Source organism: Podarcis gaigeae (genome assembly GCF_964106915.1).
Source record: "Podarcis gaigeae genome assembly, chromosome: 7".
Taxonomy (NCBI): domain Eukaryota; kingdom Metazoa; phylum Chordata; class Lepidosauria; order Squamata; family Lacertidae; genus Podarcis; species Podarcis gaigeae.
The window spans coordinates 66324351-66340992 of NC_139683.1; the positions used below are offsets into that span (position 1 = coordinate 66324351).

A 16642-nucleotide genomic window follows, 5' to 3' on the forward strand; every position below is an offset into this window, starting at 1 on the left:
ATAATGTGGTTTCTGATGTACAGTGGTACTTCGGGTTAAGCACTTAATTCGTTCCAGAGGTCCGTACTTAACCTGAAGCTGTTCTTAACCTGAAGCACCACTTTAGCTAATGGGGCCTCCTGCTGCTGCCACGCCGCCAGAGCACGATTTCTGCTCTCAACCTGAAGCAAAGTTCTTAACTTGAAGCACTATATCTGGGTTAGCGGAGTATGTAACCTGAAGTGTATGTAACCTGAAGTGTATGTAACCTGAGGTACCACTCTATAGGGAAATTAGTAAAAACAGAGGCAGGGAATCATGTATGTTCAGAGAACTTCCATTTGCACAAGGTTCATCCACCCAGTTTCTGAGCTTGTCCACTTGCTATTGCTAGTCACACACCACGTCACTAAGAACATAAGAAAAGCCTTCTGGCTCAGGCGAATGCCCTATCTAGTTCAGCATACTGTTCTCACAGTGGCCAACCAGAGGCCCCTGAGAACCTCACAAGCAGGACCTGAGTGCAACAATACTCTCTCTGCTTGTGATCCCCAGCAGCTCATATTCATAGGCATAGTGCCTACCTCTGACAGCGGTGAAAGAAACAGCCATTGTGGCTAGTAGCCACTGATAGCATTATCCTCTATCTAATTCATCTAATCCTTTTTAAAAGCATCCAAGTTGGTGGCCATCACTACCTTTCATGGCAGCAAATTCCATAGTTTGCGTGCTATGTGACAAAGTACTTTCGTCTGCCCTAAATCTTCCCACTTTCAGCTGCAATAGACGTCCCCAAGTTATAACAGAGGGAGAAAAACTCCCTCTTTACACCATGCATACTTTTATAAGCATCAAGTCTTCTCTTTTTCTTTAAACTAAAAAAGCCCAAATGTTGTACCTGATCTCATAAGGGGAGTTGCTCCATCCCTTTAGAAATTTTTCTTGCTTTTTTCCAGCTCAACAAGATGCTTTTTGAGAGGAGGCAACTAGAATTGTAGACAGCATTCAAAGCGTGGCCACATTATAGACTTGTGTAATGGTATTGTGATATAGGCAGTTCTTTTTTTTTTCATTTTCATTACCTTTTCTAGCGATACCTAGATATTGAATTCACCTTTCCCCCCCACCTGCTGTACATTGGGCTGACATCTTCAATGAGGTATTCACTTACCGCCCTGAGCCCGGCCTTGGCTGGGGAGGGCGGGGTATAAATAAATTATTATTATTATTATTATTATTATTATTATTATTATTATTATTATTATTATTATTATTATTATTACCACCCCCAAGATCTCTGCTCAGTTCCAGTTCAGTCCCCAAGACAATGTAAGTGAAATTAAGATTATTATTTTTTGCTCCTATGTGTATTCTGGAGAGTCTTCAACTCTCAGGAGTAGAGTGGCTTTTCAGAGGGTGCAGGGGACTGAAATGGGTAAGAGCAAATGTTGAAATGCCATCATATAAGTAGAGTTTTGCTTGTGCTATTCTACATCCAAGCCCATCTAGGAACAGGGACCGAATGAGACTGTAGAAATGTTCAGGGTCCACTTTGCTTCGCTCTTCACAAAAATGGTAGTCTATGACCACATAAGCCAAAAACATGTAAATAGCTTGACATTTGGTATTATGTGAACCAATCCTAATGTTTTTCCCACACCAACTTTTTAATAAGACTGCATATTTGAAAACTATCTCATTACAACCAGAAATAAACATGTCCTCAAATTCCATCCATTCATGATTTTTGGCATTATTTGTATATTTAGTTGTTGAGAAATAAAAAGTTGGTAATGGATTGATACGTACGTTCTCACTGCTCCAGTTAAATGTTTGTGGGAATCTATATTAATTTGAAATAGGGCTCTCTTGGGGGTATGCAAGGATTTTTGTAACATGTCTTGCTATTTTTTCTTTACATTGTATAGGAATGAATCATTGACTGCTAAGTGCTTACTGTTGCACTAGTATTAGAACGTATCTAACAGATGGTTTATTGTACTGTCCTTTACCAAATAAAAAGGAATAAATCATCTTCACAGAACAAAACAAGACACAGAAGATTCATATATCAGCACTACTGATACATTACTTATCCCCCCCCCCATCCCCACCCACAGTGGTACTGACTGCCATCCAAAATATAATCTAAATACACTTACATGCAGCCATAATGTAACCTGCTTGCATCATGTGTAACATCAAAATGTAATGTTGCTTTTAATAGGCAGATTCTGAGATCAATATTATCCATGCAGATGATCATGCAAATATTTAAGTCACCGTTGTGTCTAACAGTACCACATTACCTAAGCATTAAAGCTCACTTTCAACCCAAAGTACATTGTTTAAATATTTTTTAAACAAGCACAAGAGATTCAACCCACAGCATTATTCTTTCTGCATACATATGTGATTGTTAGCTTGAGAAATATTGCACGACTGAAAGGTCAAAAATAATACAGTATATGTTTGACAGAGTTACCATGGGAAGTCAAAATCCCTGTTGTGTATCAACAAGTTATAAATGTAGAAGGGGTTCTGAAAGGCCTTCAGTACTAGTAAAAATATTCTAGGAAGCTTCTAAAATGCTCACAAAAATATCTACATTTGCTGCACTCTCCAGTAACTATACAGCGGTGCTAAATCTTGAAGTTTTGCTTTCCAGTCCATTAAATCCTGGAACAGTTGTTTATTTCCGTTTTAAAGTTTCATAGTCCGGAATTGAATGCATTTTGCAAATTCAGTGTCTCCAGGAATTAACAAGGGACCTATTATGCAGGAGTTAATCTCTGGGGAGTGAGATATTCAAGATGACCTCTATCACAGTTATGAATTGCTTCAGAACAATTTTGGGATGGCTTCAAATCACGTGAAAGATCTGGAATGTTACTTACATCACCAACATGTGTTACTGGTGGAGACCCCAGCTGAGTGCATTCTACTTGGTGGCCAGAACATTTGGAAACTCATTGGTATTGCTAAATAAACTCCACTCTTATTTCCAGTGCAACTAATATTTGCAGAAGAAGTTGGGCCAGCATTCAGACACAGAGAGAAAACTTTAGGTTGAAAAAAACGCCCCAGTAAATTCTGAATTACCAAGGAGGTTTAGACTGAGGGTGGGGTCAGGTGCAATAGAGAGGCTCATCCTTATATCTATGCACATTTCCTCACAATTGTTTATTGAATCAAACTTGTTATGTTTAATGCACATCATTTATGTTTTAAATGAAGTATTTCTGCTGGGGAGTTTTCAAAAATCCACTTGAAATGGAAAGATAAGGGCAATTTCACATTGCAACATTTACTGATGTGATCATATATGTGAATACCAACCACAAGGAATAGGTTCTACATGTGGCACTAAACTTTTTTCCAGGAGCCATAATTGAAGATAGTGTGGTTGCCTCCATCTTTGTGTAGTGTGGCACACTAGGCTTTCTCCATGTGGTCATAGACCTGAACACAACCGTGTGGTGGAAATAAAGATTTTCAAGAGAAACAGAAATGAATTCTGACATTTCTTGTGGTTAGCGACTGTATGATTCTCTCTCCCCCAAAAAGTCGTAATTGTGAAAAAACATTGTTTATAAATGTTTGTACAAGTTACATAACGGTAACTGCACTATTTCCTGAACTAACCTCTGCAACAATTATATTCAAATGAGAGAACCGAAATGGCCTTCTGGAATTAAGATGGGAATTGTTTTGTCTCATCACTGCAAGAGGCCATCAAGAAATAGCAAGATTTTGAAAGCTTTCAGAGCAACTGAAATACAGTGGTGCCTCGCTAGACGAAAAGAATTCGTTCCGCGATTCTCTTCGTCTAGCGGTTTTTTCGTCTTGCGAAGCAAGCCCATTGACAGCTTAGCGGATTAGCGCTACAGCTGTCAAGGGGCTTCCAGCGATCAGCTGTTAAGTGGCTTATCAGCAGAACAGCTGATAAGCGGCTTAGCGGCTTAAGAAAAGGGCGAAAAAAGCGGAAAAAAACCGCGGGGGGGTGCAAGATTTTTTTCGTCTTGCGAAGCAACCCCATAGGGAAATTCGTTTTGCGAAGCGCCTCCAAAACGGAAAACCCTTTCGTCTAGCGGGTTTTTCGTCTTGCGAGGCGTTAGTCTTGTGGGGCACCACTGTATATCATCTTAATACTTAACATGACCACAGAAAGAACATTTTGGAGGTGAACAGAGAGATACTTCATGAATACTAGGTTCCAGCCCCCTTTCAGAAGAATTTAGCAAAGAATGTAAACCTGAAAATCTATTTTTAATATTCACAAGGCAGTCTTCTGCATTACTTCTCTAGATAAGCTGAGAGAAATGTATGGTTAGAGGTATATCTCTGTGTGATGTACATTTCCTCTGAAGCTGTTCCAATAAAGCATACAAAAAGCAGTACTTTAAAGTAGACTTTTCACCAACAGCATACCTCAACATAGTCCTTGGCGTGACCCCAGTCTCTCTTGGCATCCAGATTGCCCAAACTGAAACATTCCAGTTGCCCCAGGTGGATCTTAGCAACGGAACGACTAATTTTTCGAGTTACAAAGTTAGCCCCTAAAATAAAGAGAAAGATAGCATAACGGGATTAGAAACTGTCTGGTAACTGTCTGATAGTTGATCCCAAGAAATACAGTTTATGATAATTTCTTTCAGCCTTCCCTCCTCCTTGTATCAATCACCTAAATTCTGTCATCATTTATCATTTCTGAAAGCCAAGGAGTGCCAACATACATGTCACATTAGCTATAGTCTCTCATCAAATAACTTTCTTTGAAACTTTAAGCATCCCTAATCTGAAGCTTCAGTATTAAATCTGGCACAAAGCCAAGAAAAGCAAATTCAAATAGAGACTTCTGAAAATAAGAAAATAAAAACAAGACTGCAACCCAAACATTAAAGGCTTGGGCCTTTCAAAAAGTTGGGGTGAAATAGAAATTTGCATGCTAAAATGTTTAGCAAGAGAAATGAGATCTCAGTCACCTGTAACTTGTTATCTGAGCGGTCATTTGTGGAGTAGCAAATGTGAAAATTCAGAACTCTTTAGAGCAGGCATGGCCCAGATGTTTTGGGACTACAACTCCCATCATCTCTAGCAAACAGGACCAGTGGTCAGGGATGATGGGAATTGTAGTCCCAAAACATCTGGAGGGCCAAGTTTGGCCATGCCTGCTTTAGAGCTCTCAAGAGGGCAAGAAGGAGACACCTCTGCCCTTCATTCATTTGAAGCTCAACCAGACCCAAATAAAGATGCATGTGCTGAACAGTCCAGAGTCCACTGAAACTTAAGACTATAGAAGTGCTCAGTCCAAAGAATCTGCCCATTATGATGATAACTAACTATGTGACGTCTGAAGTCTAGGAGCCACAAAACAACTCCAAGGAAGAGGATGTATGCCTCCTAGAACAGGGATTCCAAGCCCTGGTCCACAAACCCAGGCTAGATCGAGACACATCGAAGAAGTATTTCACTTAAACATGTTGCAAACTTTGCATGAGAAATCGGGTTAGCAAAAATGGGACTTCACAGCGCCATCTGGTGTTGCAGGGTTGGAATGCATAAACAATGCATATGTTTTTCTTCGCAATCTAGCTGAGTCCCAAGAGTTGTCCACAAGCTTCATTCAGAAAGGTCTGTGGAGTGTCTGCGAGGGACATTTAAAATCTGAATTCTATATAATTACACAATATGAAAAATACTGGGAAATTTTTAATGTCTGATGTTTTACAATTTTTTTATATGTGCTGTAAGGAGCCCAGGGTATAAATAATGAATATAATATAATATAATATAATATAATATAATATAATATAATATAATATAATAATATAATTAAAGCAATAAAATACAATTAAAAGCCACACAGTATATATCACAGCATATTGCAACGGCCACAACAAGCAGGAAAAGAAAATAAGTAAACGATCCACCAAGGCTCAAAGCAATTTTCAAGTGGTCCATGGGGGGAAAGTTTAGGAACCACTGTCCTAGATCCTTGTATGACCCTAGTCATACCTCGGGTTGAAGTAGCTTCAGGTTAAGTATTTTCAGGTTGCGCTCTGCGGCGACCCAGAAGTAATGGAGCACGCTATTTCCGGGTTTTGCCGCTTGCGCATGCGCAGACGCTCAAAATGACATCACGTGCATGCGCGGAAGCGGCAAAACGCAACCCGCAGATGCGCAGTCGCATCTTACGTTCTATTCAGGATGTGAATGGGGCTCTGGAACGGATCCCGTTTGCATCCAGAGGTACCACTGTATATGAACGGGGTATTCCCCTGAGATTTAGGGCATGCGAAATGAAGCCTAGATGTTCCACAACAGGCCGTGATGTCACTCTTGGGCCACATAGGTACCGGTAAGCTTTGCCTTTGAACAGGGCTGCATAGGCTTTGGGTTGGAATCAACAGCACAGTCCTGCTTCCTCTAGTTGTGTGAAGTGGGGCATTAACCTCACCCCAAAATAAAATTCTATGCTTTTGAAGGTATAGTCTAATGGCAGAAAGACTGGATTAGCAATGAATTAGTGGATTAGAAGAATTAGTGATTCTTCTTGGGTTTAATAGATCTGTAAGTTTTTCACACAAAGCAGAGTTTTACAGCCAACTAGCCTTAGCTATTATCAAGTGAGTACATTTAGAATATTCCAGTGCTTTTTTTGGGGGGGGTACATGGGTACGCATACCCCTAAACATTTTGTGAATCTAACTTTGGCCTCATTGAGGGGCAAGATTTCAATATGAGTAGGAAAATGAGAGTACCCCTAAACATTCTATTAGAAAAAAAGCACTGGAATATTCCATAACTAATATTATTTGCCCAAAAATGGAAGGAAGAAGAGGTTCCGACGAGAGAAGAATAGATACAGAAGTTAATGGACTACACAGAAATGGCAAAATTTACCTGTAGAGTAAGAAATGAGTATAATTTTTTAAAATAAAGGAATGGAAATGGTTTATTGAGTATTTACAAACAAACTGTAAACAAATCAAGACATTGGCAGAATTAGTGTAAAAACCTGCAGTTTCAAAATATATATGGGATATAAATGGGAATAGATATATAAAAGAATATGTTGAGATAACTTGGCGTATGCAGGAAGATGAAAAGAAATGTAAAGAACCACAGAAAGAGGGGGAAGGGAGTCAGAGCTTGAAATGTTAAAATTATGATTGGGTAATTGTTGTAATATATAAATGAAAATTATAAATAAAAAATAAAAATAGAATATTCCCTAACTATCAGTAGATTTATTGTGCGGTAGATCAAAGGTTAGCTGCTCAACTCAAAACCTATGATAACAAAAAAGGAACCAAGAGTTCCAAATATGCAGAGAATATTCTAATCAACACAAGGAATTTTATTATATCTTTTCTGAAAATTACTGTATCAACTTTTGAGCTTTATAGCAGCTTTCTGGCATTCTGGAACATAATCATGCTGCAGTTTGATTACCCAAGAGCTGAAATAATCTTTAGCGACCCTCCCCTCCCCGCCCACAACTCCCCAAGAAAGTAAAAATATACAATCCAGGTTTCAGACTGCAAAAAAGCTAGCAAGTGAATCTAATAGCTTTCAGCACTGCATGTCCATACTTTGTATCAGCAGCGAGATCTGTAATCATCATGTGCATTGCAGTGAGTTTTAGTGCCTGACCTACTGGGTTCAATCATGAAAGCTTCCTTTCTGCAATGATTACCTCTTGAGGGAACATTAAATATGTTTGGAAGAATGGTTGAGAGCTACCAATTCCGCACACAATTGAAGGACTGCAAATAGTATACAGGAGATGGATGGCCCCAGGTCTCTGCATGCCAGGCAATTTACTAAATATGGGAATTAGCTGCCACTGTAATGTATTTCAAGGGCCGAACAGTGTAAATATATCCACTTCTCCTGGTCCGAACCAGATAATTAAATAATAGGCTTTTTTTTTTTAAAAGTAAATAATGGGATGGATCTACAAAAGGGGCGGAAGGTGATTTTTGTTTATTCCTCCTTCCCCGTGCCCCCTGGAAAGTTGCTGCAGAGGGATTGGGGACCCCCTCAGACAGCACGTGCGGTGGCACAGTGGGCCACAGAGAGAAATGGTATCAGAAAAAATGTAATGATAATATTTATTACTCATACCCCACCCATCTGGCCGGGCCTCCCCAGCCACTCTGGTCAGCTCCCAACAGAATATTAAAAAACACACAAAAATTAAAAACGTCCCCAAACAAGGCTGCCTTCAGATGTCTTCTAAAAGTTAGATAGCTGTTTATTTCCTTGGCATCTGATGGGAGGCCCTACCAAAAAGGCCCTCTGCTTGGTTCCCTGTAACCTCACTTCTCGCAGTGAGGGAATCGCCAGAAGGCCCTAAGAGCTGGACCTCAGTGTCTGGGCTGAACGACGGAGTGGAGACGCTCCTTCAGTTATACTGGGCTGAGGCTGTTTAGAGCTTTAAAGGTCAGCACCAACACTTTGAATTGTGCTTGGAAACATACTGGGAGCCAATGTAAGTCTTTCAGGTGTTATATGGTCTCGGCGGCTACTTCCAGTCACCAGTCTAGCTGCTGCATTCTGGATTAGCCCCACGTAGAGCGCATTGCAATAGTCCCAGAGGGAGATAACTAGAGCATGCACCACAATGGCGAGACAGTCTGTGGGTAGGTAGGGTCTCAGCCTGCGTACCAGGCTGAGCTCAATAACTAAAATTTTGCAATTTGAAGGGTAGCATTTTGTAGTCTTAAGTTCTCTTGCTAGAAAAAGAAGAAAGTATACACAAGCTTAACATGAAGCAACAGGGCGATGAAGCAAAAAAAGAAAGAAAAAGAAAACAGTTATGCTCTTCTAGGCTGCATCAACAGAAGTATAGTGTCCAGGTCAAGGGAAGTAATAAGGTAAAGGTAAAGGGACCACTGACCATTAGGTCCAGTCGTGGCCAACTCTGGGTTTCCAGTGCTCATCTCGCTTTATTGGCCAAGGGAGCTGGTGTACAGCTTCCAAGTCATGTGACCAGCATGACTTAGCCGCTTCTGGATAACCAGAGCAGCGCACGGAAACGCTGTTTACCTTCCTGCCAGAGCGGTACCTATTTATCTACTTGCACTTTGACGTGCTTTTGAACTGCTAGGTTGGCAGGAGCAGGGACCAAGCAATGGAAGCTCACCCCATTGCGGGGATTTGAACCACCGACCTTCTGATCGGCAAGTCCTAGGCTCTGTGGGTTAACCCACAGCACCACCCGCGTCCCTAAAGGGAAGTAATAGTCCCACTCTATTCTGCTTAATCAGACCACACCCAGTTCTGCATGCCACAATTTAAGGAAAATATTGACAAGCTGGGACGTGTGCAGAGAAGGGCAACTAAAATGATCAAAGGTCTGGAAACCAAGCCTTATGAGGAATGGTTGAGGGAGCTGGGTATGTTTAGCCTAGAAAAGAGGAGACTGAGAGGAGATATAACAACCATCTTCAAATATCTCAAGGGTTGTCACATGGAAGAGGGAGCAAGCTCGTTTTCTCCTCCTCCAGAGAAATGACATAAGAAGTGTCTCTCTTCCTGAAAGTCTGAGGCTGTATTCACATCCCTGCTTACAGTGCACTCACTGCATTTCCAGTGCTGGGTTTTCAATCTCTGTTCACATGATGTTATCTAAAATGCATATGTATCCTGCACTTTGTTTAGGAGGATGCTGCTGTAGCTTCTCAAACAACCTTCCCACTGACTGGGGTTGTTAAGCCATTCCTAATTCTTCTCTAGTCAAGATGTGATGTGTACACAAACAGAAACTAATCTGACACCAGGGAAGCTGTACGGATGTGAACAGCTGGCGGTGGCGGGAAGGGGCAGCAGCAGGGGAAAGAGCTGTAAAAGGCATTGGGGGAAGCAACTTCACTGGTAATGTGAACACACCTTCAGTTGCTCTATAGGGTTACAATTATGCAGATGACATTCTAACAGGAAATTGGTCACAGGAAAAGGGGACTGTGAACAAACCCACATGTGCTGAAAGATGCTTGGAATATCTCCCAATAAATACACAGGCCTAACTGTTTCACCTGAGAACAATCTTGATAACCAAAGAGTAGAGTTGACGTTCTTTAAGAAACACAATGCAATCAGAACACTGAGAACATGCTACCTGAAACTCAGCCCTCCAGATGTTTTTGGCCTACAACTCCCATGATCCCTAGCTAGCAGGACCAGTGGTCAGGGATGAGGGGAATTGTAGTCTCAAAACATCTGGAGGGCCGAGTTTGAGGAAGCCTGATTTAGAAGATTTCAGCAAAATGTCTCTTCATAGATCACTTCCCGCACAAAAGCACAACTGAATATAAAATATTAAGCGAGCAATAACTTGGTTTCCATTGAACGCAGAAACGAATCTAGAACCACACATCCTAAATTTGGAAGACATTGCCTTTCAGTGGAAAGTCAGTGTTCTCATTAAGTTTTGAAAGCAAAAGAAAACAATTTCCTCTTTGACCTTGTTCCTTATAGAAGGAATTCAGGCCTTGGAGACTTCATATTTTCCAATCTGCTGCCTCACTGATTGTGGTAATATTTGTGAGCTGTTGGGGCTGGATCTCCCTTCAGGCCTGGTTAAGCAAGACAAGACACTGGGAAATTGTCATGCCTCGTTGCACCACTACGATGGGAGAGCTGATGCCTTATTTGCCCACCAAGCTCTGCCAAAAGTAACATTACTTAAATTGTAGGTACTCAAAACTTAAAGCAAGCTTGCTTGAAGGAATGTTAAACTTTGAAAACCGATCATTTGCAAGCATGCATGTTCTGGGAAAAGGTACTTACAATCTTTTTGCAAGCACTCACCAGCAGCAAGCCTTTTAAAATAAGCTTATTATGATTGCTCTTCAATCATCATAATATTGGGCTCTGGTGTGTGTGGCTGGGGGGACTACCCCAAAATTGGATAGAGGCAGCTGCTATGAGGGGGAGTTACACTAGCAGAAGTTGCCGCCTCATGATTTTTTGTGATGATCTCAGACCGCAGCACCGCACTGCACCCCATTTAGCAATGTCCTCTTTCTTTCCCTTGGGAAAAACCTTTCAGATGGCTCTGGGGGTTGCCTGAGGGGCAGGGAAGTCAGCTTCTGCCAGTCTCAGCCACACAGTCTTCTCTGAATCCAGCGTATTATTTAGATACATACCTGATTTTTAAACACGAGATTAACAGAATGGCAAAAGTGTTGAACTCCAAAAAGGAAGGAAAGAGTCTCAAATTATAAATACATGTGAAATGAATAGCACAGAGAAAACCCAAGATCTAAAGATCTATACTATTTAACTATGGTGGATGTCTCTCTGTCATGGATGCTTTAGCTGAGATTCCTGCAATGAACTAGATGGCCCTTGAGGTCCCTTCCATCTCTATGATTCTGCGATTCTATGTTTCTCCTTAACTTAACATGCATTCCGACTTTCAGCAGAACACATGAGGGCACAACCGTTCTAGGGGGCATGGGAACCAGGTATGCCAAATTTCTCTCAACACATCCAAACATCCAATCTCTGTATTCCTGACCAATGTGCATTCAGCATGAGGGGCTGAAGGGATATTCTAAGTACCATATTTTTCGCTCTATAAGACGCACCAGACCATAAGACGCATCTAGTTTTTGGAGGAGGAAAACAGGAAAAAAAAATAATTCTGAATCCCAGAAGCCAGAACAGCAAGAGGGATCTGGCTTCTGGGATAGCCTCTTGCTGTCCTGGCTTATGGGATAGCCGCACGCAGCCTCTCCCAGGCAGTGGGATGAAGGCTAACCCTGCCTGAAAGAGGCTGCGCATGGCTAAGGCAGAAGCCAGGACAGCAAGCGGGATCGCTGCACACACACGCTCCACGTGGCTCTTTAAAGGGAGAGCTGAGCAGAGCCTCCTGCCTGCATTCGCTCCATAAGATGCACAAACATTTCCCCTTACTTTTTAGGAGGGGGAAGTGCGTCTTATAGAGTGAAAAATACGGTACATTCAGATGAGCATGGCTAGAAGCCCCTGCAATCAGAAATCTTGCATGATTAGCTGAATGTGCTTAGTCTCTTCTTTCAGAGGTGAGTCCTCCCACCGCAGGGTAGCTAGGTCATCTCTACCAACCTTAAAGAAAGATTTTAAGTCAAAGTATGACAGATACTTGTATGAGCTCCTTACGCAGCTGAAGGGAAGGGAACAACTGCTCAGCTAATCTTCACCAATAATCTTAACTCTCTCTGAGCAAAGACTCAGACTGGGGAGAGTGGATATGTCACAGACCACAGAGATATGGTTACCCTTGCCCTTCTACTTTCCAAGACTCAGAAATATTTCACCTGTCCTGCTTATCACTACATATACTAATCTTGTGTCAGATGTATTGCACAGGCACTCCACAAAACAGCAGCATCTTAAAGCAAAAGATGTGGCTTAGGAGGTTAACATCTAATATTCTTCTGTCACATATGTTGCTATGTCAGTCTTCACAGAGCATGCTTTTATGAGCTTTATTATTATAAATCTAGTGACAATCAAGAAGCTATGCAAAGCCAATTTATATAACTTATTATACAAAGCAGCTTTTATACAAAACAGTTACTGGCAGGTAGCCATGTCAGAGAAGGAAAGGCATCGTTATGAGCCGCCCATCGTTAGAACGTTTCTGTTGTTCTCATTACTTGAAAGCAGGAAAGCCTCTTAAAGTTTTTTGATCCAAGCTGTCATTTGTCAGGGAATGGGGACAAGACAAATGACTGTAAAGCAATGCAATCGGGTTTCTTACCTCTGCAATGTCTTACTTGACTCCCATGAAACATTTTCCCCCCTGTTATTCATTCCTGCCATGTTAAAGTAAACGTATGGACTACCCAGAAACAGATGAATGCAATCAGTCTAGCAGAAATGATATCTTTTCACCAAAGGAAAGCAAATAGCTTTGCCTCCCCTATAACAACTATTTCTGAAACTTAATTCAGTCTTTAAATAGTTTGTACAACATTAAACACAAGGTCAGGCTCAGGGAGCAATAATTATTAAAGATTAAGGAGAATACTGAAGTACTTTGTGTTTTGCTGAACAGTTAAATCAACTGAGAGTTTCACTTTCTTTTTTTGATGTTAAATGATACTATTGATTCTCTCCCCCCCCCCCCACATAATTGACAATGACTGACCTAGGCATCCAAGGAAAGGCTGTTTCAAAAAAAAAAAAAAATGGACCAATCAAGGGTCACAGATAGAGTAGGAAGAAGCCCTGCACTGAGATGCTTGTATTTATTGTCCTTGGTATGGTGGCGCTGTGGTCTAAACCACTGAGCCTCTTGGGCTTGCCGATCAGAAGTTCAGTGGTTCAAATCCGCACAATGGGGTGAGATCCCATTGCAGCTGCCAACCTAGCAGTTTGAAAGCACACCACTGAAAGCAGATGCTGCGGCGGGAAGGTAAATGGCATTTCCGTGTGCTCTGGTTTCCATCACGGTGTTCCGTTGCACCAGTAGCAGTTTAGTCATGCTGGCCACATGACCTGGAAAAGCTGTCTGCGGACAAATGCCGGCTCCCTCAGCCTAAAAGCGAGATGAGCGCCGCAACCCCAGAGTCGCCTTTGACTGGACTTAAACGTCCAGGGGTCCTTTGCCTTTACCACTGCAGGTCCAAATCTAGTATTTGTGGGATAAAATGTATGTGAAATTAAGCAAATACACTTTTAATTAATCAAACAGTGCCTTAGGACACAATGCTCAACAACATGGGTAGGCAAACTAAGGCCCGGGGGCAGGACCCGGCCCAATCGCCTTTTAACTATGGCCCGGACGGTCCAGAAACCAGCATGTTTTTACATGAGTAGAATGTGTGCTTTTATTTAAAATGCATCTCTGGGTTATCTGTGGGGCATAGGAATTCGTTCATTCCCCCCCCTTCCAGAATGTAGTCCAGCTCCCCACAAAGTCTGAGGGAAAGTGGACCAGCCCCCTGCTGAAAATGTTTGCTGGCCCCTGCTCAGCAACATATACTGTTGTCTAAATGTCCTGAGAACTTTGCTCTAGTGTTAGATATAAGCCAGTTTGTTAACTGCAGGGATGTGAATGACACAAACACTCAAAAGCTACTGGATCTTAAAATTTTGATTTATATGACATGTTGCATGAATAATGGACATCAGTTATAGCTTGGCTATGATCAGAAGGTATCTGAATTGGTCCTTATCTTATTACAAAGTTCTAATTACATGATTTTGACAATCTGTCCTTTTATTTCATTCAGAAGTAAGATATGGGATGCCAAATGTTCGATCTGTTTTGGAAGCTCTGACTTTGGAAGCCTTGCTCCCTTCCTAACACACACACACACACACACACACTCACACTCACACTCACACAAACACACACACACACACAGAGAGAGAGAGAGAGAGAGAGAGTCCACAGTTACTCATTGGCAAGAGCATCAAAGCAAGTCTTGGTTTTGGGAAGCAGATTGCAACTCTGACAATGTGTTCAACTGTAGCTAGGTTTTTAAACAATAAAAGCATGGGTGCCACCACGGAGAGAGTCTGGCAGTGCTTTTTCGTCATTTGAATAGAATATGACAAAGAATTCCCTGGGAATTACACTACATCATGATGTGTTATTCCCATTGGGGAATTATCTTTCAAAGTGAAGAAGGAACACTGGTTGCTGTTCCTCTGCTATTTGAAAAATTAAGAATGGTGCTGTTGTTTGTTTAGGGGAGGGGACACTCAGCTGCTTCACTGAAACAGTAAATTCCTCCATTTTTTAATGTTGTCAGTTTGAGGAAGCTCCTAATGGTTTTTTCCTTCTCTAAAAAACAGCAGAAAAGGTCCACTGGATTTTTCTGAATGACTATTGTTGTCAACATGCAGCAGTTCTAAAATCAACTCAGTTATGTTTTAATAGTCATCTAAAAATTAAATCAAAATATTTCATGTTAGTTCACAGAGCAGAAGCCGTTCTGGTCTGTGAAAGTCTCCAATTTCCACCATGGAACCACCTGAATTCACTGTTACAAATTTGAGCAAGAAAACTTATTTTGTCTTAAAGCTTGGCGGGGGGGGGGGCACTTATCAAGTATAATGAAATAGTAAACAACTACTTACTATTCTGCTCAAGCCCCCTTTATTTTGACTCCTGAATGACTAAGACTATACTGAGAACATTCCACCATTTTCGGGACGTATGTTATTACAATCTGCTCTTTTTCACCTCCCACACTAAGTAGGTGTTTTAGTGTTGATAAAGTTATGAAACTGAATAGCTCTTAAGCAATTAAGAAAAACAATATTTCTCTCCTTTCCAGAATTACAAGATATGCATGCATTTCACACTAACTATTTGGGCACAATGGCACCAGTCTCATCCAAAGATCTCTTCTAACTGCTTTTGTTCATGTTCTAATGGGAGCAGAATTGAATGCATTTTAGGACAGAAAGTTCTTGTTCATCAGTAAGTGGCACACACACATATACATGTACACACATATTTCTAAAAGAAAAAGGTCTGTAACTTAGAATCCCAGGCTCCCAATATCCAGAGGGATAATAAATGTATCAGAGAGAACTATAAGACTGGAAACTCAGTGGGAAGTAGTCTCAGAGCTGGGTAGAATGTCAAAGAAACCTTGCAGATCAAAGGCAGTGATGAATACAGAAATCTTTCTTCTTTCTCAAAACCATAACACACTCTTTAAAGAGGCACCCTGACCTGAAAATTACTCCATATGAAATCCAGGTTACTCCCAATTATAGAAATATCAGAAACCGTGCAAGGCATTTTTGGGAAGTTGGATGATTCATATTACAAACTTTTTATTTAATTTGAAAGCAAATGTTATAATTAGGCAAACAAACCTCTGTTCTTTTATATAGCAGCAAAGGTCCTAAATGGTTTTCTCACCTTTAAACCTCTAGTATTCTTCACTCTTGCATCAAAATAGACTGCTTGTAAAATGATAGCAGAAGCACCCCTGTCTGACTTTTTGGGAGACAGTCCCCCACTGTCTAGGAATCATTGTGAATCACTCTGAGAACCCTGTGGAAGGATATTTGACTTGTTTCTGCCATTCAGAAATGGGAATGGATGGATGGCAGCTGAAATACATTTAAATAGTGTAAAAGTCCCGTGGGAAAGGAGTGGCAGTAGGAGTGCCTCGTGTTATTTTATATCTCCGTTTCAAAAAAAGTTCTACAATAATGAACATTACGCTTCCTGTCTTTCACACGTACACACCGACTCACTATCTCACACACATTTTCTCTATCTACCCCCAGAGCCCTTTCAAACGATAGGGAAAGTGGAACACAGTAATCTACGGGTGTTTTTCTTTTTTTGTGCCCTTGATTTGATGGGTATGGATCCTGGCATATTTTTCCTTATAGCCAATGAACAAAAGAGCACAGGTGTGAGGCTGTCAGAGGGCGATCTTAACATGAAACCTGCACTAGGTGAGCAATAGGAGCTGCTATTTGGATAAACCCTATCATTGGGAATTGGTTATTTTATTTCAGTGAAATAGAAAGTTTGCAACTCCATCAATTCTGCCACTAATTCCCCCCCCCCCCGAACTATTATATAGTGTTTTGAGCCTGTCCACAAAATGAATAATTATTTTATATGTGAAAGCTTTCATTATGTGGGTTTAGAATTTATCTTGAGACCAGTTACAATGCATTC

The 16642-nt window shown here is 41.1% G+C and overlaps 1 protein-coding gene across 2 annotated transcripts in view; it reads right to left on the reverse strand.

Annotated features, from left to right (window-relative positions):
- The window catches only part of GMDS (GDP-mannose 4,6-dehydratase), a 286374-nt gene that overhangs the window by 190292 nt on the left and 79440 nt on the right, over positions 1-16642 (reverse strand). For both annotated transcript variants that reach the window (XR_014566298.1, XM_083747392.1), the window contains exon 7: positions 4411-4538. Coding sequence is in view for 1 of the 2 variants with exons in the window: in XM_083747392.1 (XP_083603518.1) it covers positions 4411-4538 (128 nt within the window). In the remaining variant the exon portion in view is untranslated. The remainder of the gene's footprint in view (positions 1-4410; positions 4539-16642) is intronic.